The 25,876-nt window shown below is 36.9% G+C and overlaps 2 protein-coding genes across 4 annotated transcripts in view; one reads left to right on the top strand and one right to left on the bottom strand.

The window, feature by feature from the left end:
* The window catches only part of FMN1 (formin 1), a 176,677-nt gene extending 164,861 nt beyond the window's left edge, over positions 1–11,816 (bottom strand). For 2 of the 3 annotated variants that reach the window (XM_048948462.1, XM_048948463.1), the window contains exon 1: positions 20–132. The gene's annotated coding sequence lies outside the window, so the exon portion shown is untranslated. Of the gene's footprint in view, positions 1–19; positions 133–5,497; positions 5,715–6,229; positions 6,310–11,708 lie in introns of those variants that run through there. The other variant, XM_048948464.1, reaches the window with a different exon arrangement.
* A 3,720-nt stretch (positions 11,817–15,536) lies between these two features.
* The window catches only part of RYR3 (ryanodine receptor 3), a 203,729-nt gene continuing 193,389 nt past the window's right edge, over positions 15,537–25,876 (top strand). Inside the window, exon 1 of the mRNA XM_048949520.1 lies at positions 15,537–16,005. Within this exon, the coding sequence (XP_048805477.1) occupies positions 15,958–16,005 (48 nt within the window). The 5' untranslated portion in view covers positions 15,537–15,957. The remainder of the gene's footprint in view (positions 16,006–25,876) is intronic.

Raw genomic sequence — 25,876 nt, 5'->3', positions numbered from 1 at the left:
AACGAAAGAGCATTATTACCTTGCGCGGAGCGGTGCCTTCTTCGGATGCCGCGGGTGCGGGCGCAGGGAGGACAGAGCTGCCGAGCAGCGGCACGGCTGCGGCTGCCCGGCGCTATCTTCGGCGGCCGCCTCCTCCTCCTCCGCCCCCCGCTGACCGCAGCCGTCGCCGCGCACGTCAGCCTCCAGCGGACGCGGCCCCGCACTGGAGCCCCCGGCAGGCGCCCGGTGAGTGCCCGTTCTCAGCAAGGGCCTGCCTTCTGCGGAACAGCTGCTGCGGGCCGGGGGCTGGTTCCTGGCTCTTCGCAAAGCGCCGTTGCTGGGCCGTCTCGTCTTGCTGCTTGATGTGTCAGAAAGATTCTCCGGCGAAGTCTGGGTTTCCCGGAGAGCTAACACATCGAGGCTTCAGCCCAGTTATTTTTGTCATAAAGTGCCTTTGCATAATCCATCAAATCTGTTCTTCTGGAACAGCGTGTCTGCCAATCATGTAGCTACCACTTACTCCAGTAATTGCAACACAACCCTTAAGCAAACCAGACATTGTTCCAACTGCAACATGAGCAAACTGGAATTCCTGACCTGTCCTCCAAGCACTGCTTGAAGATGCAAAGCACCCAGTGCCTGGTTTCCTGACTACCTCATGAAGCAGCTAGCTATTTTAAGGTGCAGAATTTTAGATGGAGCAAGGAAAAAAACTTAATTTGTTTGTCTGAAGATTACTTTTCTACTAGGAGTCCTACTTGCTCTGTCGATATAAAGTATTCCATCCTCGAGAGCACCAGAGGAGAATGGCTTTGCAACTATATCCTCAGATAAAAGTAGAGAATTCAGAGCTAGCAGAGGTTAAAGTACTTCTAACAGACACAACTGGAAAAAAAATGTGCATTCTGATTCCCATTGGGGTTTAAGATCATTTCCAATGCTGAAGCATCACAAGAAATACCTCTTCACACAGTCACTTAGAGCCAGCTAAAAGTGTCCCACTTGGTTCTCCTGAGCTCATTAATATATGCAGTACATTTTAATAAATGCTTTACTTGGCTCACTGCACCTATCTTTCATAAAATGTGTTATTCAATTTTATTAAATCAAGGTGGAGGTGGAGAAATTATCCACCTCTATTTAACATTCTGGGTGTCTTGAGACCTTTGTCACTTAAGGTCAATTGCAGCACCAAAATGAATCCATTTGAAATCTACAATTTAGTTTTCTCCTTTTTATCTGAACTTTTCTGACCAACAGCTGATTGCCCATAGGAAAATGTGAGCTTGTATTCTGCATATCAAGATATGTTTGCAGCCTAAGGAATGGAAAAAAACCCTGGCTGAAAGTAAAGCTTTCCCTTCTGGTGTCTAGTATTTTCAGACAGAGATTAACAATTACTTTGTTAGTAACTTCCCTTTTTGCAAGCATGTGGTCTACATCAAGACAGAGTTCACAGAAAGCAACCCATATGAAACGATTATGTCAGGCTGCAATGTAGGGCACACTGAGAGCAAAACCTAATCTCTGAGAGGTTTCCACTTCATCTGCACTCATCTGCGTAATCAGCTTTTCATCTTGTCATAGGATAAATGCAACCTGCCTTCTGCTTCATTTACCCTATATAGAACTGTAGGTTTGTATGAAGCAAGCAGCAAGAGCTCACTTAGAAATATATTCAGAAAGGAACTTTCAACAATTCAGCTTTCAAAGGAACTTTAGAGGTTGGAAGTCATCTATTTGCTAAGTTCATACACTAATTAGAGTTGAAAGCTATTCACTTCATCTTGTATGCAAACTAAGCTTCACTTATAGATGAAACAACCCTTATTTTCAGCTACCTTTACATTTCATAATCTCTGACTTGATGGACAGTAAGTAACAGTAGCTGCCGCTTAAACATTTCAGGTACTTTTACAGACTGTAAAACTCCAACAAATAACCCAAGTTGTAAATGGATCTCTAGGTATGATCATCACGTGTTTCAGCTCCAGTTCAACTGAAAACAAGGCTCAAGTGAGAGATGACCTTCATGGAACAAGGGGATGAGTAGCAGCCTCCTGTTCATGCTGCTCCCTTATTTGGAGGATTACCAGAAAATATAGTTCAATAGATGAAAACAACTCCACATCCGCATGGATATTCTCAGAAGCATTGTACTTAAGCATAACAGGGATATAAGATTTCATATTTTCAACTTAACACTTCGAATTCTTAACAAAATTCAGGCCTATAATTCAACAGTTATTTACTCACACTTGAACAGTCATTTTTTTAACTAAAAGAATTAGAATTTTTTTGTTTAAAATCTGAATACATTTTATGGAATAGTATTCAGATTGTGTTTTATTTTTCTTTTTAAATAGGGGATGCCTATTATACATGCCAAGTGCTCTGTATTATTCAGTTCTCCCACATTAAATACCCCTTGTCTTGTTCTTTAATCCACACCTTGGAGTAGCGATACGAACATTATGCCCACTGAATTCATAATCTGAGGAATTCCATAAGAACTACTTACTTTTTAGATAGTGATACTCTGTCCCCATGCCAGTATTTTTATATCAAAAGCTCAGAAGAGATTCTGCTCAGTTATACTGAGCATGATTTGGGAAATTTTATGGGATCTCTAACAAGATCAATTACAATGCTGGCATAACTGAGCAGCAGGAAAAGTAATTAAATCATCCAAAGTGCTGTTAGGTGCCTTGGCAGTACCTGAATGTACTCTGAACACAAGAATCTTGAAAACTGTCAAATACTTTTAGATCCCCAGAAGGAAGATAAGAATACAGGTCAAGTAATAGTTAAAGACCTGGACTACTCTGTATCTTCATAGAGATAACAGAAAGTAATTGCTCTATTAACATGAGCCACATAGATGCAAATATACTGACATATATGAAATAGGCTGGATGGACCTACCTACATATATACACAAATACATTTGATCAGACAGCTTTTTTCTCTGAAATGTGAATTATATTGCACTGCATTATTTCCCCCATAAATTCTTGATCCACTATCAGCTATTACTGATTTATTACTGCTTGTGTTAGCAATCCATTTGTCATGCATTAACATCCAAGTTTTTATCTGAATGAGAAACGCAAACTTGCCATTTGAAAATACACAATCAGCACTGAGACCCCACATCTAATTGTTTAGTTCACCCAAATGATGAACTCTGGCCAAAATGGCTTTCTATCCAATTAATAAACAGATCTTAAAAGGAGAGAGGAAAACCTTGACATTTTCCAACTTCAGAATGTATCACACTTCGCAGTATTGCCAACTCTTGCTATTATATGACCTGATTTTGGACAGGAGGACAGCCAACATCTTAACAAAGCAAATGCATGTTCACAAATCTTGAGAATGAGGTAAAAAAAATTGACCAGTCTCCAAAAACAATGCAGAAAAGCCAGAAAAGCTCTCTACAGATAAACACGTATTTACATGATTAAAATAACATTAATGGTAAATGATTGTTTGCATATATAAAATAGATATTTCAAAAAAATTAAAAGGACAATCGTAATATACTGAAAGGTTACATTCAAAATAAAGGCTAAATGAAAAACAGCACAGAACACTGATGGAGTTTCCTGGTTTCCATATCTCACTAAGCACATAAAAATACAGACTGATATGACAGCACTTTTCCTACTTGATGCGTATTCTAAAATTTCATAATTAAAACTCAAGAGAGAAAATGGTAAGACACTAAAACAGTAATAAAAGCTTACTCAACAAGCTCAATAAACCTATGCTTCTGTTATTACAAAATATTAACCAGCTCAGTATAATAAATAAGAGTACATCAAAATTAACAGCATTCTTCCTACATATATCATACACAAAATACATTTTAACGAAATGCAGTTTAGTGCCAGCAACAATTACATAGAATAAGACACCACGTAAGAATTCCTCAGGGCTTGAAAACATAGGGAAAACATGTAACACATGGACAAACAAAGGAAGAGAAAACAGCTGTGTTTTTCTTGAACTGCGGGTCTCAGCAGAGCTGTGTGAAAATAATTAGCAAGTAAATTCAGATCCATGCAATGCCTCTTGAAACCTCTCTGAAAATAAGCGAACTTAATTCAAACTATTCTTGGTAAACTGATGGTACTTTACAGAAGTTAATTAAACTATTTATCACCTTGGGAGAATCCTTTTCATTCTTGACAAAGTCAAGGAATGCAAAAGGTAAAGTTACTTGCCTAAGGTCATAGCAAGTTAAGTGGCACAGATAAAAAGAAAGTACAAGAGGAACTTATCACATCTAATTCTCCATACATTTCCTAAAGATGAACTACCACCTTTCCCTGCATGGTGCAGAGAAAAAAACCTCAGTTTTGAAAGTGATGGAGTTGAGGCCAGGCCACAGGTAACTACTACTAAGTCAAAAATAGCATTAATTATGAAAACCATCATTTCAGATGTCTTTTTCCTCTATATCTCAGTTTTTGAATAAGAAATCACATTCAGCTGCAGACATTTGTAAGAAAAATACAGATAACCTTGCATGATTTAATCACATGAACCAGTGCTGCCCCTTCATAAGCTGGTGAGTTTGGCTCCAATGCTCATAAAAGCATTTAGCTTAGAACAAAAGCAGCTTTATTTACTGAACATCACTAAGATACGTTTTACTTCCAGCAAACATTGATGTAATCTCAGCAAAACAAAGTCCATTCAAAATGGTTCAGACATTTAACATCTTAAAATTGTCTCTACCAAATTTAATCTTCTTGTAACTTGTCTCTGATGTCTGTCACACTCAGCCAGTGCCACCTCTACAAACAAACAGAAGCCTAATCAAAAGAAACACATCAAAAAATCCTATAGCACACTAAACGTAAGGCAACAGAGCAAATCAATTACAACTATTGCAAGACAACGACTAGTACGTAGTAGTGGTACTAGAATTGGAAATACTACTTATTCTACTTCGAACATTAAGCAGTTGGAAGTTTGGCAATCTTAACACTGATCCAGCAGATTTCATCCAAGCAGTCACAACAACTGCATGATCAGCTGATTGGTCACTAACTTTTTTAATAAAGTAAATTTAACTTTCACTTGCTGATTATTTTTGAATTGCATATGAAATATACAAACACAGACAATTATCATATTGATATACAACTGATTTGTTTATGGCAAGCCCCTATTCCTCTGTAATTGCTAAAAATTAACAGGTTTCTTAGTATATAGAGATTACTTGGTGCTTTTTTTTCCTGTAATGTAGGAACTGCTCCAATTCTTACCTGGTGCTCACTGTTTAAGATTTCTAAAGGTACTGCACAGAAAGAGTTTGACACTGTTTCAGCAGTGCAAGAACACTGAAAATTGCACCAACGCTTCCTCTATTAGATGTTGTAATGCTATAATGTGATGGAAAGTACACTAATAATAGCAGGGTGGCAAAGCTCTAGGCTACAGCAAATGAGGACAAAACCAAATGCAGCAGCTGTGGATGCAGAAACAAAGGAAGAAACTCGCTTACCCTTGGAAGGCCTCAGGTAAGCAGGGATCTCCAGCAAGATACCCTCAGCTCCACTTCCAACTTTAAATGAAGTCTGGGAAGGGATGGATCCTGGCTTTACCCATTCCAGTCACTCAGGGGCATTGCATGCATCTGATATCCCTGGATTGGCCCTGCCTTCCCACCAGGTGGTCAATCACTGTTTCAAGCTCTGACTTCACATTTCTACTACAGATATCTAGCATAAAGGAAAAAAAAAAAAAAAAGCTTCTTCCTTTCTATAGCTCCATGAACTTGTCAGAATCAAGGAAGACAGAATAAAAGGAGAATAGTAAAAAAAACAAAGGTCAAAATACTTGTTAATAACAAAAATGTTTTGTTTCCATGCTGTAAAAAATGTATTTATAATATAAAATTTTAATTTTATGGATAACACATACACTCCATATAAAATATAAATAAAATATGTGAAATCCATACAAAATTTATTCATATAATTTATATATGGCATATATTTATATTTAGCAGTAGTAAGATGAAGAGCAGCAGCACCCAGGATCTCCCAGGACCCAAAGAAAAGGGAAATCCAAAAGCAAACCTATGAGTCAACTTAGCATGTGCAAGTTAGAAAAACAAGAAGTCACACTTCAAAATTCCCATAAGGAATCTGACGTAAAGCAAGAATATCTAAATTCATCCCTTCAGATGCATCAGTCACATCACTTCTGCAAAACTTTACACATTTACACTTACCAGCAGCTTTTCAAGAACTAATCCATGTACTCCTCCAAATCCACAGTTCACTGCCTCTTCATCAGCACTGGAAACTTCACCTTTATAAGTGGAAGCTTGAGATAGATACATCTAAAAAATACCACTTATAACTGCAGCCCTTTGGCTGTCACATGAACAGATATCATATGATCCTCTTTCTACTTATGATCCATCTCAAACCCAGCTCAGTCTTTCATTTGCCTCAAGGGAAGTTATTCTAGACCATCAACGGTTACAAGCATCAGATAGTTCTCAGCCTGTTGATACTACTTTTTCCTAAGTGCTCACAAAAATTTTACACATTCCAAGAAAAGAGATTTTTATTTTCAAGATGTTTATGCATTATGTACACTAAAATATCTCCGGTAGGAATGAGATTGCTCCTGATTTCAGTACATGATGCTTTGGGAAGTAACACATCAGCATTCCTTGTAATAAATATTTCTACTAAACAGAAGACACAGGCTAAGTATAACCTGTCTTCAAAAAGGAAGGAATTATGAAGTAAATTATGAGCCCACAACATATAAATTACTTCAGCCTTTACTTACAGAACTAACCTTAAACCACTTCTAGTCTATAATGGGACATAAAAATTCTCACCGAAGTTTTATGTCCTGATGTGACTTCCTGTCATCATGCTTTAGATACCTGTGGCTTTGAACACTATATTCAGTAGGCCAGATTGTGGAAAAAAAAACATTTCATCTTTTTAGTAATACTTCTAACATAATTTGTTGATCAACATACTACACTGTATTTGTAGAGGGAATAACACACTGAAGTCTTGCTTTGATTATCATGGATAAACACTCTGCATAGTATCCCTGCACTACAACAGGATTTAACTGATAAGGCTAAATTTCAAGATGGTTGCAAGGATACAATTGTCTGTGAGCAGTTAAAATTGTCTATTAATACCAAGTGTTAAATTGAAGATTAAATGTATTTTTTATTCACCTTATTTTTACATATCAGAACAGTCAGATGTCAAATAATTATCAAGAAATGACAACTACATTTTAAAGCATATAATAAAGGTATGACCAAATATAATCAAAATCCACATTTTTCAAGTTAGAAGTGGACAATCTCCAAAGTGAGAAACACAACTTATCAGTTAACTATCATCTCAGAGACTGAGAAACTGTTGTGTAAGGACACAGACTGAAGAAAATGGAAAGCAAAACAAACCACACTGAAGTTGGTCAAAACATATTGAAAGGTAAAGCTGGGATTCCTGTATTTGTTGCAGTACAAAAGGGAACCTTTCATATGAAAGAATGTTCTTAGAAAAAGAACAATTACATTAGTCTAATCACTCAGTAAATATATTGATAGTAATATGAGACTGTGGTATATCTACCTTTAAACACATTTTGATGAACAGATTGTACCTTTACTATCTTCATAAAATTATAAGATATTGACTATTTTGGGGGCTGGAGATGTGAAGGTAGGGAAGAAAACAACCACAAACACTAGGACCATCAGACAGATGTGGATGGGAAGAAAGTTGGCAATAACTGTCATATAATACTTTCTTCACCTCCCTCCTCCCCCTCCCCGAGGTAAGTTTGGTTCAAAATTAAAAGCCAAACTGGAAGTGCTGGAAACTATTTGGCTTCAGGAAATGTTCTCTCATGCAGAAACGCGCCCAACACCTTGTACTTTGTAAAGTTGAAAAGTTCTTAATGGATCATAAGGATGAAATGAAAGAGATCCCATTTACTTCTACAAGCTAGTTATTCCCTTTGAGTTCATGGTCATCTAGGTACTTAAATCAGACTGTAGTGAAGAATTGGTCATTTGCTGCTTCCACACAGAAGATTTTAAGCATGTAGAAATATTAAAATGGTAAAATCTTGATGCAAGACATTCAAGTTGACAGAACAACATTCAACTCAGGTCACTGAAAACTGAATTTTACACCATCCAGAGTAGTATCAGACCTATCTGGAATCACTCTGCAGCACAAAGCACAAATATGTCAAAGCCACATACCTAAAAATGACTTGTGACATATCAAAGCATACTCAGAGTGACAAAACACATTCTCTTACTGTAATTTAAAATCATGTAATCACCAAGGTTGAAAAAGACTTCCAAGATTTGTTCTCACTGAAGTCAGCTTGCCTGGGTGCATCAGGGTTATCCCTGAGAAAGCTTCCCTGATTTAGAAAAAACGGGGAACACATCCCAAAAATTGTGTCAGAAGTTCTTAGATAAGCAAAGAAGTCATTCATGTATATTTCAACAGAACTTCATCTTTTAACTGCACATTTGCAAGTTGATACTCTAGAAATTTGCCCCAGGACAAAAATAGTCCTACTCATAGCAGAAGTAGGATGCTAAAGACAGTAATTCCAGTAAGCACATTACATAGAGGCGAGGTACTACAAGAAGAGAAAAATGTTGCCTACAAGGAAGTCCTGCATGGAATTAGACAAGCTGGATAAAAAACTGTCCTTCCAACTGACTGTGAGAATGTCACATGACAGGAAGGCACACAAGGAAGATTGCTGAGATGTCTTTCAGATCAGATAGGCATTCCCTAAAAATTAGTCAGACACCATCCAAAGAAATTAAGTGCCAATTTGGATATCAAGCATTTCTCCAATCACTATAACAAATGGAGCCTGCAGAATATAGTCAAAAAAGACATTTTCAGGAGAAGGAATACAGGAATGCATCAGTAGGATTTAGCACTACATGCACAATTTATCTTCACAGTCAATGTAACATCAAACAATATGGATAGCAACAAGCATGACTTGGCTTAGGACCACAAATGTAATTCAACTTACATAACAGAATTATTAACAATCATGAATGAAAACTACATATACTTCCAGAATTTGCTTACTACTTTTTTATGGTGTTTCTTTCTTGTCTATTATTAAACTTCTGCTGCTGTTCCTGAATTTTAGAGGTATTGCACACAAAACCAAGTGTATTGGCATACTGCATCTGTGTTTTCTAAGCAGATTATTTCTAAGATCTAAGAGTCAAGAGTATACTGATCTAGTGAAACCATTTGGTCCATCCGGTTGCTTGCACCCAGGCAGACAGAATAATCATAGACTCATTTGAACCCCTGGTATAGACATGCCATATTTTTCACACACAAGGATGGAAAAATGCACTAATTCACTGATGCAAAATGAGGCAGACTGTTGACAAGTCTAACAGCTGTACCTCCATAAAATCAGAAATGACTGTAGATTACTTTCTCTAAGTTCATTTAAGTAAAGTACATAGAAGTAGTGAAAACAAATATTTAATACATTCATGTACTTTCTAAACCTAGGGAAGAACTGAGTCCTTAGAATCAAATTGGCACACAGTCATTTTGAAATTATAGAACTCTAACTGTTAATTATGGAATGATAGAATACAGAATGATAGTTTGGTAGAATCATCAAGAAGATTTTCATGTCCTTTACTTACACACAAGAATCAAGTCCACTGAGAAATCTTTAACATTATTACAAAAAATACTCTTCACTACTCCGCAGGATTTCAGAGGTGTGTGTTAGGCACCTATTCACTCCAGCAACTCTGAATGTGCATACCTGACATGCTTTTCATCTACTTAACTGCTTATTTGTCCTTCAAAACATTGACTTTGTTCATCTCTTGATGCTTCTATTTCCCTATTCTTGCACAAAATACAAGCTGCTATTTATAATCTGCTTAGCAAAAACTGCATTCATTGCTGCATATGCAGCTAGTTCTGAATTTTAAACTGTCAGTAATAACTGAAAAGAGAGGATCAGAGTCCATTACTTACAACATACTACTGTAGATTCATTGGTGGGTATTGGATAACACTGAAAAATTAACGTCATTTAAATTCAGCACAAGGTATTAGATCATTGTGGGTTTTCATCCAAGATGCAAAACTGAAAGTTAAGAGTTTTCACATCATTGACCTATATGTTAAAAGGAAAATTTGCACAGAAATCACAGAAGACTAATGGAAAGTTCTTACTCTGTTATACAAATTGTGATGGATCTAGGTCAAGTCATAGAATGTCTTGGATTGGAAAGGAACACAAAGACCATCTTGTTCCAACCCTACTGCCATGGGCAGCATTTGCCAAACACTAGATAAGGTTGGCCTCCAGAGTTCAGGCATCCATAGCTTCTCTGGACAACTGTCTAAATGTCCCCGCTTTTAGTTTAAAACCATTCACCCTTGTCCTATTGCTATCAGATTATGTAAAATACCTGTATCCCTGCTCCTTCTAAGTAATACAGATATAAGATATAAACTCCTTTTAAGTATTGAAAGGTAACCTTAAGCTCCTCCCAGAGCCTTCTCTTCTGCAGGTCAAACAAACCCAGCTCCCTCAGCCCATCTTCACAGGAGAGGTGCCCCCACCTTCTGATCACCCTTGTGGCTTTCCTCTCTGGGCCTGCTCCAACAGCACTGTCTTTCTTGTGTTGGAACATGAGAATATTCTAATATTCTAATATTGCTAAACAAGAAATGATTGCAAATACTTAAGACTTCACAGAATAAAACCAACTCTATAAACTCCTTAATCAAACCAAGAAACAAGTCAAGAGGTTGGTTTATAATCTGAGCTACAAGTCTGTTACAAAAAGGTCATTCTACCATAGAAACACTTATTCAAATGACCAACTGAATGATAGATGTATTGTAACTAGGTGTATAATATAAATATTATTTAATTCCTTCATGTGTTGTAGGAAAGATTGATGAACAAATCGTATGTTAAAGGCAGGTGAGATCTATTTTTTAAGCATTTGTCACAACCCTTCATCTTAGAGAGACACGTAAACAACTTACATGAAAAAAGCAATACCAGATAGATGCATAAAAAGAATAAGCACAACTTATTTGTCTCTTACTACATCTCCTACATTGCCTTAAAGCTAATGAATTAGAAACAATTCCACATTAACAATGTTTTGCTAAATACTGCTATAAACCAGTATCTTGTGTCGAAGTTAAATTCCAGAAAGAGAGACAGGTAAAGAATATAAAGGATTACATAAAAGAGAACTAAGGAAACAACCATACATTTTAGCTCATCAACTGTATTTTCCAAATTTGCTAACGTAAGATAGAATTTCTTAATAAGTAGCTATAGAACACATACACATTAATGTTACAAAAAACAGCTCTTAAGTCCACAGGAAGTTTTTATTCTTACTTAAGTCATAGAAGTTTCAGTGCAACTGAGATAAAAAACCCATGAAAAAGTGTACTATAACAAAAACAATAAAAGAAAACAGAAACTAAAATTGAAATGCTTCCAACAATACTTTCTCAATGATCCTTAAGAAATACAATGCATGAATTCTCAGAATTTTAACAATTTTATGTAGCAATTAGCCAAATTGATATCATCACACAAAGGTGCAACAGTGGAAGAAGCAGCATAACAAAAAAAATACTATAAATGAAGAGAAAAAGAATGCTCACCCATATCAGAAGAGTCTAGGGTTAGTTTACAAAAGAAAGCTTCACCAGAAAGAATCTCCAAAAAAAGAACCTTGCCTATGGGGAGTCAGCCCTTAAATGAGATCTAAGAGAGGTGCAACCAGGCTCCACCCCTTCCAGTCACACAGGTAAATTGCCTTCACCTGTGCTCTCAGAGCTGACCAAGCCTTTTCCCCAGGTGCTCAATCAGTGGTTCAGGCTGTGACTCAGCAGTTTCCACACACTGACAGTATTCAAAATTTTTGCAACTAGAGAAAAAAAAAAAAAAAAAAAAAAAAAAAAAAGCAGACAATTTGATGTGGCCACCATTTTTTTCTTTTATTTTTTTTAGATCTATTGAAATTGGAGGGAAGAGTACTTGCATTGTATAAGTGGCTAGCAATTTCAAGCCTCCTATAAAGATAATACTAATTTTTCATTTAAAATAAATCAAGAAACAAGAAAATGAAAGTACAGGGGCTATTCTGAAAGCAGTGTTTCTTATTTATGTTGGCCCATGACATCAGAGGTGGATATTGGTGATATGGTTGTAGAGGATGCGTGTTCCTACCAATATTCCATTACATTTTGTTGCTGTGTGACAGATGGCAGCAGAGGGACAGTCTGACAAAATGGCGTCTGACATGGAAGTGTGTATGAAGTAACAGTATGGAATCTAATTCCTATCATGTGGAAAAAATTGTACCTACTGATATTTATCAATGCTTGCTGAATGCTTACAGAGACCAAACAGTGGATGAGAGCACAGTGAGATGGTGGGTGGTGTGTTTCAGCAGTGACAACTATGATAGCAGGTCACCTCCTCTGGTGCAGATCTCTGTGAGCACGTCATTCAGACACTTGTTCATCACTATCAAAAATACACAGCTAATGGTGGCAACTATGTTGAAAACCAGTGTTTTGTAGTTGATAATTTGCTCAATCAAATAATGTCATTGTGCTCATTGTATCTATTGTAGTTTCTATGTAAACAAAATAGAAGGCATTACTTTCAGAGTGACCTATCTACACTATCTTTCCACTAACACAGAAGTAGTTGCTTTTACATGTACAGACACAGACAGCAAGAGAGCCATGTAGCTTACCAGCAGTCTTAGGAATATAAACTAAAATCCATGAATCTTAATCTCCTTTTACTAGAGCAAAAAATCATCTTCTAAGGATTATATTTTAAAAGTAAACTCAAAGGAAATAGTTTATGTAAAAATAATCTAATGAAGAGTTACAACAATCTAGGAACCTGTATGTCTACTGACGTCCTCCAAAATGTTTTTGAACTCAATAAAGGATTTTTTGGAATTTTCATGTATTCAGCTTGATGTGCAGTCCAATGAAAAGTGAACAAGGTATAAATAGCACATTAGCAAATGCAGAAGACAAAATACAGCTCTTGCTGAAGAACTTAGCTATGACCTGCTTGTCACAGCTCTCCTGAAGCTGTTCATCTCAGGATCCAGAGGAGCAGCTGAAGGGTACGCACATCACCAGATAAATAGTTAGGTAGTGAGGTATGTGCATAACAACCTCAATATCGTTGTTACTATTGCAACTTTCCTGTAATACTAATATTTTTTACTTATTTTTCTGAAATTACTAGATCTAAACTAACAGCAATTCTCTGAATACTGTTAATAATTCAGTTATAGTAAGAGTATTTCAAATTTTATTAATTACATGTAACATGTATTTCTTTCTTGCCTATAGCAGAACTTTGAGAGTAATAGTATCAGATTTAAGTCTTTCTTCTTGAGTCAAAAATAAATCATTCATTAGAAGATGTATGGGAAATGCTGAGTCATGACTTGAACAACTGATTGAGCACATGGGGAAAGGACCTGGTCAGACATGTGAGCACAGGTGAAGGCAATTCACCTGTGCGACTGGAAGGGGTGGAGCCTGGTTGTACCTCTCTTAGACCTCATTTAAAAGGGCTGACTGCCACCAGGGAAGGATCTCTTTCTGGAAGTCTTTTCTTAGTAAAATTTTTCCCTGTGATCCTAGGCTCTTCTGATACAGGTGAGCAATCTTCTTCCCTTCATTTATAGAACTTCTCTATTACAGTGATTCTTCCATCATTATATCACTAGTGTAATTTGTGTCCTATTGAGCTGTCTATTTGCTACAGAAAGTATTTACGTTTTTAGACTGATAACTGTAACTTTGTATATAAATATTCCTTTTAAAGAGAAATGACTGCCTTTTTAAGACACCTCCAAAGAGAATTAAACTATCAAAGAAAATAAAAAATAAAAGAAAAGTATTTTTATTAAAAGAATTCATTGGAAATATCATTTAGAGAAGATGTTTTTCATAATGTTCTACCTATGTTATAAGGCATGACACTCCCAAGACATGTAAAATTGCAACACTAACTCAGTTTTCAAAGATTTGTGGAACTTTAGTGCTTGCTTGTTAACATACTGAGTGGTTATTAATGCAGTAACAGAACTATAAGATTAATTCTTTCATCTAAGTCCCATCAGTAACTCAATTTAAATGTGTTGTTTTATATATGAAGGAACCCAATCCATAATAGCATAAAAGAAATGTAAGCCAAGTGCAACCAAAGTTTAGAAATGTTTGCATCCATCAAGATTCCATACCATAATTTCAGAAAAAAGAAAATCAGAGAAAATACTTCCGCTAATGACAGTTATTTACTATATATATGACTACTTTTGATTGACAAATTGAAAGCTTTAACTTCTACAGTGCTGTATAGCTTACCTTTCATGTTCTTTTTCTCCTCAATATTCATTTCTCTCGAGTTGTTTGTTTTGTCTTCATTGTCATAAAGACATCTGTACATCTCAATCACTGTCCTGTTTCGTAATACAATAAATACTCTAAGTGTTTGTTGAAACACGGAAGATCAACCATAGAGCAGCAAGAGCTTGTCATTTTAGTGTTTGTTTTTTCTATTTTCCAAGAAGAGCTTCCATACAAAGAAAACATAACAGATGGATCTTTTACAATCACTGTCTTCAGAACACAAAGGTCTACATGAATAGTGGACATCAAGGCTTTGTGCTAGCAGAAGGAAGCACTATTTTAGCTAGCACAGGGTACAAATCTCATGCAGACCTATTGCATATCATCAATGACCTCCCAGTAGAAACAGGGAGAGAAATATCATATTTTATAGGAGGGGTTTGGATGGGCAAGAATGGAGAAAGAACAAACAAAAAAACAACCATACAACCGAGACAAAACAGGCAATCCTCTGCAAGTGATCCATGTGTTTTCGAAGTCCTCCATCTTGTTATAAGTTGCTCTTAGTATACCCAGCAATGGAATGTGCTGTCTGTCTACTTAAACGTGCTGGGCAGGGACCTTAACATTTACAATAATATTCCTCTGTTTTACAATGAACTTTACATTTTCTCCTCTTATTTAACCAGCTCATTGGTCTACTTCACAAAGGTGCAGGAATTATTTTAATTGAATAAATCTTCTCACAAATAAAATACCTACTTTTACTCAGTGAACATTTACACGCTTAATCTGTTTTTTTTTCCCCTATAACCTTCATTTGGCTGCAAACCTGATCCACAACAGCCAAGCATGAGCCAAAGCCAGTAGCGTTTTAAAAGCTTCTCTCACCTCCCGCCCTCCCTCCCGCCTCGGCCCGCGGGTTTGGAGCTCTCCAAAGGAGGTCAGCCTGGGCGCATCCCTACGGATGAGAAGCCTGTGATCTCCCATCGGGCAGCTCACAGGGGAACTGAGGAAAGCACAGCAGCTAAGAAACCGGGAATTCACTTGTTTTATTACGTGTTATTTGAGGGCGAACGAAGCTGCCTTTCCCAGAGGCACGGAGCGATTCTGGCCACGCGCCCGGTGGAGTCCGCTTCCAGAGCAGCTCCTCCAGCTGCACCCGACAGCCTCGGAAAAGTAACAGCAAGAGCCTTTTGATTAGTTGGTACAAAGACCGGCGCCGCCCAATAACGTGGAGATTTCGCCCGCAGAGACAAACCTGATTAGGCACGTGTTTCGTGAGGGAACAGCTGGGCTGTGCCCGCAATCAACCCGGTCCGTTATCAGCACTCCTGCGCGCGCCTCTCCCCCCAGCACTGCCCAGGCGCTCCCTCCCCCCCGTCCTGGGGGCCGCGCGCCCCTCGCCACCCGCGTGCCCCCGCCCCTCTCGCAGAGAGAAGGCGTGCTCTTTCCCGATCGCTCTCCGCGCTCCTGCTGTGGGTGCTGAAGGGATTAACGCTTTCCTAGAAACAAGGAGATGTTTCTTCAGTCGGTTCCCCGAGGCACGCTACTCCGCCAAGGCCACGTGAGTACCGCGCGTTTCCATTCCAGAAGGATGTTGCGGCGGTTTTTTTTTCGGACTGGAAAAAAAAAAAAAAAGACACTCGGTGACTTCAGTTGCAGTACATACAGTGCCCGCAGAGCCAACGGGCTCGGGTGGCTCGGAACGCGGTGCTGTGCCTGCTGATCGTGGCGGGCACAGGGGACCAGGAGTGTCAGCTGTGAGTGGGGGTGGCTGGTAGGCTTCCTGCAGCTGTCCGTGCCTTCTGAGAGCAAATTGACGCGTGTATTAGCGCTTACAAATGGGTTTTCTTGGGGGTTGTGCAGCAGTGTTTCAGTGAAGAGAGACATGCAAGCACATACAAAAAAAAAAAAAAAAAAAAAAAAAAAAACCCCAACAAAAAAACTCACAACAACAAAAACCTAAAAAAAGCAAAGTGCATTTGTACTGCTTTGTACTGCCACTTTGTACTGTTTGTACTGCTGCAGCTTCCACTTTGTTTCTCTGAGTCCCTGGGTGCAGCTATTTCAGCTGTAGAGCTAGATGCAAGTCTGAAGTAAATACACAAATGAAATAATTTGCTATTAAAGCTCATAAAAACTAAAACTATTTAAAAACTGATATCTGGAGTACATGGACTTAATCTAAAACTTAAAAATGGGGGTAAGCTTCAGAGTCACTTCAAGAGTCTTGAATGTTTTGGGGTAATCATGGAACTCGTGTAGAGCCCTATGTGAGACTATGTATCATAATGGGAGTGAGGCACTAATTTGCCAGGGCATCAGAACAGAGTTATAAAATGAAAACAAATGTAGGTCAGACTGTAAATGTTGCTAGGGAATGCTGTAGCGATAGGAGTTCCTTCTGCACTGGTACTTATTGTTACTTAAGCTCTGGTTTTGGCTCGTCTGTGCTTTATCCAGTGTGCAATGTCTCTTTGCAATTGATGAAAGTAATAAATTTATTTTATTCATATCCAGAATAGGAATGTAAATGATTAAATTCCACGTTTCCAGGATAGTTCAGCCTAGCTGACCATAAATTAATCCAAAGTAGTAGATAAGAGTATGAGTTGTGGTTGTGGTTTTTTTTTTTTTTTTTTTTTTTTTTTTTTTTTTTTTTTTTTTTTTTTTTTTTTAATTTATTCCCTAGGCACTTCAACGTCTTCCTTTTAGACTTTTGCTCCACTACCTTGGGGATGTTTGGAAGGATTAATTGCATAATTGGTTTCTACGTTCTCCCAAGAGGTCCTATCTAATACTTGTAGAATCTTGTTACAAAAGTTAATTAAAGTATCTTGAACACATTTTCATTTGCAGCAACAAAGGTTAGATTAATAAGTTAAAAATGTCTGAGCTACAGTTGAAAAATGCATCAGTTACAGTCTGTAACCTAAGCCTTGTATTTGGTTAATAAACCGCATGTTTAAAGGTGTGGAAAATTAACAACTAAACATGAAAGCAAGAGCAAGTAAACAAGAGAGGTGACATATTAGAATATATGTAAAGAAAAAGTGAGAAAGGCCATTTTTTTCTAAACTAAGCAGCAATTATTTATCAACAGGCTTGTACCATACCAAAAGGCAGCAGAAGTCACTTTCTTTACAGGAGAAATATTTCAATCCTCAGGTTTTTTTCTTCATGGAAAAGGAAAGGAGCACTTCTGTGATTAGTAATACCACATGTATATCTGAAGGCATGAACAGTGCATGGATATTTTGAAAATATCTAAGGAAAATTGTTATAGTTACATTATAAGGAAAAAGAATTGGATAAAGTAGAGTTAAGGGTGGATTTGAACTTAAAGGAACTCTGAAATAAAATCTGGCTTATTATTTAGAATACGGTTCAGTAGTTTAGGGAAATTGTTAAGAAGTGTCCTGTTGCTAGAAATCTAAATTACCTGCAGTAATGTGATGAATATAGTGATGAAAAAAAGTCATTCCCAACCACAAAACCAAAAGCATAATGGATCTTTTCTCATCATGTCACCTGCAGTGTTTGTCTTGAGTATCTCTGTCAGGTTCCCTCATTCTTTGGTGATTTTTTTTCCCTAGTAGGAATTTTCAGTTTCCAAATTTACTGGGCAGGATCTATGAGATTTACAGGGCTGAAATACTGTATCTGCTGCCTTTAAGACAGTTGAAAGAATAATAATCTGCAGGAGTGGTTCAAGACTTGTGTGCACTTGTTCAACAAGTGTTGCTGGCAGACAGATCCTTTCTTCTGTTATTATAGCAACACAGTTAAAGATAGGTGGAAGAGGAGACCTCTAGTGGAGGAAATTTGCTAAACAACAGGTTTGTTACAGCGGAAAATCAGGAGATAAAATACAGTAATACATGATAAGTTAGGTATTTTACAAACCCTAGATATGGATTATATCAAAATTCTGCTCTAAATCTAAATAGCTATGAGCTTTCCCTGGAGTATTGTTAGGCTTTTTTTCTTGTTCTCTTGAAATAGGGTTGTCACAATTCCTGATCCTGGAAGTCCAGAACAAGTTCAGACATGAAATAAAAATAAACCTTGGGAGGTAGGATTATGTTAGATAACATCATATTTTAATTTTAAGAACCAAGTATGAATCAAGTTAAATTTCTCTTTTAATATCATATTCTTTTTACTCCTTTTTATCTCAGGTGCCAGATTAGGTAGTTTCTTGGATAGATGGCAGTTTGATCAGTATTTGAAGATTTGTAATGGAAATAAATGAAAATGCGTGAAGAAATGGAGAAACAAGTATTAAAAGGATGATCCAAAATAATATCAATGAGGAACACTGTTCCCAGTTCTCCATTGATTTCAGAGTGAAATCGTTTATGGAGACCAGAAAGCCTGCCTTGTCCTAAGGGAATAGCTCTGGGCAGCAGACACTGCAGTGCAGTTTCTAGTTCTGTCTAAGTAAACACTGCAACTATTGTTAACATTGATTGTTGTGTGTTTCTTTCTATGACTAAAAAGTACCCTTTTTCAGAAGAAATTGAAAGAATGGAAAGAATAAGTTGTGCTTCAAAACCCCTTTTTGTATGTCATTACAAGATTTTCTATCAAATTTTATGAAACATCAGAAGCGTGACATTTTTAGGACTACTGAATGATGTTTGGTTGCAAAATGATCATTAGGACTAATCCACACATGGTCATTTTCATCCTTATACCTGAATGATCACTTCAGTCAGACTCTTCAGATTATTTTGTCAACAGCATTAGGAAATAGCTTGCCGAAAAACATAATTCTGTTGAATGATCACAACAACAGATGATTGCAAACAGCTTCTGCACTGTGCCTCTGCTGTTAGAGTTCATGACGGGCACTTCATCTGATCAGCAACAAACAGGAGCCAGGAGGGTGGTGGTCTCTATTGGGAACTGGTCTCTGACTCGTGAAAATTACTAAGCTGGATGTTTATGCAAAGCTTTATAAAGGAATGCAAAGGGATGAGTAGAAATACCAGCTTTATTTTTAAATGCCTTCTAGAATCCGTCCTGTAACCTTTGCACATAAACTCTTACACGTTGTAAGTGCAAAGTGCTGTGAGAATGTCAGCTTAGCTCCAGCAGGTGTAGCTGCGCTGCGGGAGCAGACGTGCTTCAGGCAGCGATGAGCACTGGGTTTGCAGCTGAGCTTTGAGCACCGTGCTGCCCCGCTGAGCCCTCTGCAACCTGAGAATGCTCCTAGAAACGAATGCAAGAGGGATATGAAAAAGCAAATATACCGGGAACATAACAATGGCCTGAATTTTCCGTGGCTTTTTTTTTTTTTTTTTTTTTTTTTTTTTTTCCCCCCCAATATCACATTTTCACATTATGTTTTCTAAGCAAACGAGAGCGAGCAGGAGCCGAATGCACGAGGTGGCGACCGTTGGGGGCGCGTGAGGAGAGGTGGGGGCGGGAAATGCGCCCCTCAGGTGCGGTGCTGGGCCAGGTGGGGCAAGCCATGAGGGGCCCCGAACGCGGTGAGAAGGGAAAGAAGGAAAGAGTGCATCTCTCCCTTACCTTCCCTCTATGGTGCATGAGGAGGAGAGAAAACATAACACAGAGGGAAAGGCTGTGATAGCAACCAGTTTTCTCCTAAGGAATTGTCTGCAGCAGAGATGAAGTATGAAGGAGAAGCAGGCTGCAGTTCTCACAGGTGCTGCAAGTTTTGCAATAATAACAAAGGAGAAAAAAAAAAGGGAAAAAGATGCAAAGGAGCTCTAAAAAGTGCTTGTTTGATAAGAATGTCTCTGAAAAGAGACTTTTTTTTCTTTCCTTCCCAAGTAGGGAGTGGAGCCATCAGTGCATTCCCTGTGAGAGGACCTCTCCTGGCATGATCTTGGAAGTGTTTTCCAACCTTGGTGATTCTATGGAATATTTAAGAAGGTGAGGAGAGAAGATAGGCTGCTTTAAAGTGTAGTAGTACCCACAGAGATCTTGCTGGAGATGTGCAGAGCAGGAGAGATGATAGGGTTCCACTGTGAATGAGGGAGTGAAAAAACACGTTTGGGTGAAGGATGGAATGAGATAGGAACAGTGGAAGCTAAGGGCCCATTTTGTTCGTGGGCTGGGAAATTTGACTTCATGTGGAAAGCGAGCAATATCATGTACCTATGAAAGTGCAAATGTGGAAGGGAAGATATATTAAAAAAAAAAAAAAAAAAGGTGGGGCAACAAACCCATAAAAATAGTGAAGGTATTTGACCTTGTTTGTGTGAATCTAATGCATCAGTGTCAATAGAAGTAATTGCAACTCTTAGTGAGTTCTCAAGGCTCTCATCGGAGATTTTTGACCTTTCCATTCTTCATCCTTGGAAATAGTTGTTCACTGATGTGCGTGCTGCCTAAAACAGTTGATGTGAATAAGATGTGATTGTGAAGTGAAAGATATTCTTCTCTGTTAAGATAACTCTTACAAAAGTCTAGTCAAGAGGTGTGATCAAATTCTTCATTGAGCTCAATGCCTGATTGCAACACTGTTTTTTCTGTGCTGAGATATAACACCTGTGGTGTCCACAATCACTTTTATCTTTCCAAAAATCACATTTAAATATACACATTTTTCATTTCTTATTAATACTCTATTAATCTGCATTCATAAATCTTAACAATTGATTACTTTATGGAAATTTTATGTTAGCTACCTCTTTTACGACTATGAAGCCAGGCTTACATAAGAATGTTTTGAAATTATTTCTAAACTTCAAATATATCTATTCTAGTGTTTTGAAATAGATACTGTGTTGGCTTTTGTTTTTTTTTTTTTTTTTTCTTGTACTTTTCTTTTATCTATATTTTACATTTTATCGTAAAACATCTGTATTACTTTCACTGGGAACAAAAAAGTGGCCACTAAATGCACACATTGGCAAATTTACAAATTCTGAGAAAAAGTGGGGGAAAAATTGTGAAAAGTAAATGTTTTTTTAAGAAAAACAAACAGTACCAAAGTTTTCAACATCATAGACTATGTTAAAAACGCATTGAATAACCTATAATTAACTTGTAAATGAAAAATTATAGGTTAAAATAATGTAGCAATTACGCTTACTGGCTCGTCTTACAAGTTATATTTTCTTATACCAGTAGGTGGCAATCCAGCACAAACTTTTGAAGATCAGTTATATTTCAGTACTGTTTTTCTTGTTTTGTTACTATGTTTCTCTTTCATAAAAAGAAAGAGAATTATCTGTTTATTCAGGCTCCACAAGATTAATTTCTGAAAGGACAGGAAAAGTTTAGATGAGGTTTAGGAATAGATTTAATTAAAAATACAAACAAAACAAACCCCAAACTGTTCTCCCATTGAGTTACTCTTAAGAAATTTCTGGTGAATATATTCCTCATCTTGACTACTTAAGATCTTGTATTTTCCACTCTTAGTTGTATTAAATTCCTTTAGAAGAAACTAATAAACTAGAATGTGTCAAGGGCAAGTTCACAGGAAAAAAGAAACCAAAACCTTTTTCTACTGTGACTGGAACGTTAACTTACCCTAAGATCTGGTGTTTGTGTGCTGGATGAGTAGTTGACTGCCTCATTGCATAGCCTAAAAATGTCCAGCATAGCAAATTTGAAAACTGAGGGTTTTTTTATGAAGGAAGTAATGTGCTTCCCCTTAATGGCTTTTAAAAATTGTTTCTATACATATTTTTGTATTAAAGTGGAGCATAAGGTATGCAGAGAGTTTGGTATTGAAGGACCCTGGAGAGGTTATATGGTATTGTCTGCATGCTTTAGATACAAAAAACATTGACTGAGAATGAATAATAATTCATCAAGATTTAAATTTTTTTTCTGATATTTTAACACAAATGATTGTGAAAAGGGAACATACTATTGCAATGCCTTGTGATCAAGCAGTTTTTATTTCTATTTGTACAGAACATTTTGCAAGTAATGCAATGCAATAATTGTCTAATGTTAAGCTAAAATGTTCCTATATTAAGTTTCTAGTAGAATCTCAAAATCATGATTTCCCCCCCCCCCCCGAATCAAAGTTAGGAATAATCAAGGAGACAAAGTGTAACAGGTAAAAATGAAATAAGAGAACTTGATGTAGCTGTAAATAACCTAAGTTTTCAATCATATTCTAAAAGAGTACTTATATATAAAATTTATTTATTTTTGCAGCATGCACTGCCATTTAAAAAAGTACAGCAATACTAACTCAAAACAAAAAAAGTTGGAGATAGAGGGTCAAATTTCTGACTTGAGTTTTAATCATCCAGTCCTACAGTTTCTTTTATAGACGCCTGGATCCTTTTCTTTCTTGCTAACATTTGTTGCTGGAAAAAGACCAAACCTCACAGCACTACAGTTTTATCATTGTGTTGGAGTATTTCGTTACTGTTCAATGAACTCTGCAGTATCAGATCTTGTGAATTTTTTTAATGTGCTTAAAATTGTACTCTAAAAGTCTTAATACTCTTGAAATGCTTGGCAAAAAAAACCAAAATAGTTGATTCTGAAAAGGAAACAAAATGTGTATAGGTGAACATGTAAGTTGGTGCAGAGAATCTTTTAAAGTACCACCTAGGTTTTAGCTTTTAGGTCTGTTATTGACAGTGGAACTTACCGCTTTGATTTTACACCCAACAGATGGTCAGGTAACTGATGTTTTAACCTCCACTTCTGAAATTGTCATGTTGCATGTATTTATCATTAGAGTTTTTGTAAATATCGTCTAATATATTTTTGACCAATCTTGAATGGTCTAAGTCAATATTTTGAAAGGTAAAATATACACTGGAAGAAAAAAAAGAAAGTGATTTAGACTCAAATATTCCTTTGTTATAGCAGGAAGGTTGTTTGCTCTTTTATAAAATTTTGTGTTGCCATGCTACTGCTGCTGTAAAAGTTTCAAACGTTGAATTGTTTGGTGGCAGCAAAAAGGAATTCTGCCAGAAGTTAACTTAAAGTCGGGAACTCGTGAAGAGTTAGCTTGAATGTGTAAGAAGAAGGAACTTCCATGTGTTATAAAATAAGCAGACAGTATGCTTGTGCTGAAAACAGAAAACAGCTTTCTCTTAAATTGTCTTGTTCTTTTAAACTTCGTAGCTAAGTTATTTTTCACAACTTTGAAGTGTAAGAAACTGTCCAGAATGTGTTCAGCATCAAAAGCACTGAAATACAGGTTCAAAAATGGCCAACACAAATAGGTTATCATAAAATACGTAATGATTCCAACTGAGTTTGTTTGACCTTTGCAGCTTTCTTGGTGGAATACTCCACCTCACAGCCATCTCCAATAACGCAGAGTCACTGTATATCTACACGCTGTGTGTGATGTGTAACCCTTTTGGATTGATTTACTGCAGTGGCCTGAAATAATTTTCTTTCAGTCGTGACTTCAGTTAATCAATTCTTTTTTTTCTTTTTTTTCTTTTTCCCCGCTCTTTTATAGACAGATTTTTAAAGACAGGTTGGTATTAGGAAGTTAAAAATGTGAAGCATTATACTTCTTGTAAGTAAGACTTCTGATTAGATGTAGGTCCTCAAACAGCCAAATCTCAATCACAGAACAATGGGGAAATCCTGGAAAAAAACATAGTTATGTCTTGAGAAGATGTATTTTTCATTAAGCTGTAGCAGTTAAATATTTCTCTTGTTAAAGGTGTAGGCATAGCACCAAGCAAAATAAAGTCCTAAGAAATAAAAGAGCTATTAAATAGCCTTGCAGTTTACTTGATGATTTTTTTAAAAAAATCTAGCTGAAATATTTTGTTTTCTGGGTCAAGTAATTATTTCCCAAAAGAATGCACAGACTGCTTGCTAAGTACCAAATGAAGAAAAAGAAGGACTTCCAAAAAGAAAAACTTGCAGATCAGTTTTGACATGAACCAGGATTTCAGATGTCTGATATATCCTTACGTGTTACAGTGTTAGAGGTATTCTTAGCATTCATTTCTTTTCATATGCTTGATCTTCTGTTTAGAAATACAAAGTGAGATTCTAGCATGTTGATATGCATACTTAAATAAATGCATTAACCTCTGTAGCTATGTTATTAAAAGTTCCAGACATAGGTACTGATTTTACCTGATGTAAACATAGTAATATTTTACTCTAGAAGTATATCAAAGTTTCATAGGAACCATTTTGGACTGAATACTAAGATATAGAGAAAAACACTTTAAAAGTTACATATTTTCTCCTTTCAGTTTGATTCAGGTAGATTAATCTCAACTCTGCATGTTCAGAATTTTCTCTCTGAGAGTCTTACTCTTACTAAATAAAATCAAACTTCATCAGCAGATGTACTGAATTAAGTTGATTTCTACTCATGAAGGAACACTTTTGTGTGTGTCTGTGAATTTATAATGAATCTTCTAGCACTTCTTTTCTCAATACGTTGAGTTTTCCTTGTTTATAATCTTTCCAAGAGAAGTAACATTCCTTAAAAGGTGTTTCCTTAAGGCTTCACTGAAAAGCTCTCCTTACATATGTGGACTGTGCTATGTGATACATGTATCAAATCTGTGTAAATATTTGGGTAAGCACATATCATCAGTAGACCCCTCTCTACCTAATCTGTTTTTCAGTACAGACTGAAGTGGCAAGTGGCTTGCTTTGGCTTTGGGAATTTTTCTGTAGACTTCAGATTGAATTTTTCTAGGGTAACTATATTAGTCTTTAGAGTATCTCTTGAGTTTTGCCCTTTTTGTTTATGAGGAAAGAGAAGAAAACAGTCATTCAATAACAACTGGAATCTAAAAGAAAAACAAAACAACACAACAAAAACATTCACAGCAACCAAACCGGTTTTCTGACAAATATCTTTTGAAAAATATTTTTCTGCCACACTGCCCCTGGCTTGGACAAAAGTGAGTTGTGTGCTTACAGCAGAAAAAAAAAATGATGGGGAGGAGGAATAGATGGACTGTCAGGGCTTTGGCTTGCCTGACTTGCTGTGTCACATGGAAGCTTTGGAGTTGCTTCTGTTGCCAAGTAATGTGATCATCATTATTTTTTGACAGGGTTTCTCAGGGTGGTGAGAGAGAGTGAAACATTTTTCAAAGTGTTTTGCCTGTTGAAGAAGATAAACTGTTGGGCATCTTGTGGTTTAGCTTGTGTCTACGTTAATTTTTATTAGGGAGAAATCACAATAGTATTTTTGGTGGTAGGGGCAACGTGTTCTGGGTCCTGTGTCTGAAGAACAGTCGCATGTGAGTGTATTTGTTTGTGGACAAAGTATTAAATCCATTTTTCTGCTGTGAAACTTTTGTCTTTTGCCAAGAAAGTTGTTCTCCCACTACCTTAATGCCTCAGTTTTTCATTTGTAAAACAAAACCATGGCGTTACTCAGAAAAGGATTGTGTGCATACAGTATTCTTTGCAAAAGCACGTACAGATGTCAAATGTGGACGTCACAAATTGTGGGTACGGAATGTGTGAGTAGGCTGTGTTTGCAACCT

Source organism: Lagopus muta, chromosome 6 (assembly GCF_023343835.1).
Source record: "Lagopus muta isolate bLagMut1 chromosome 6, bLagMut1 primary, whole genome shotgun sequence".
NCBI classification, from domain to species: Eukaryota; Metazoa; Chordata; class Aves; order Galliformes; family Phasianidae; genus Lagopus; species Lagopus muta.
This window is presented reverse-complemented; position numbering and strand designations above follow the sequence as displayed.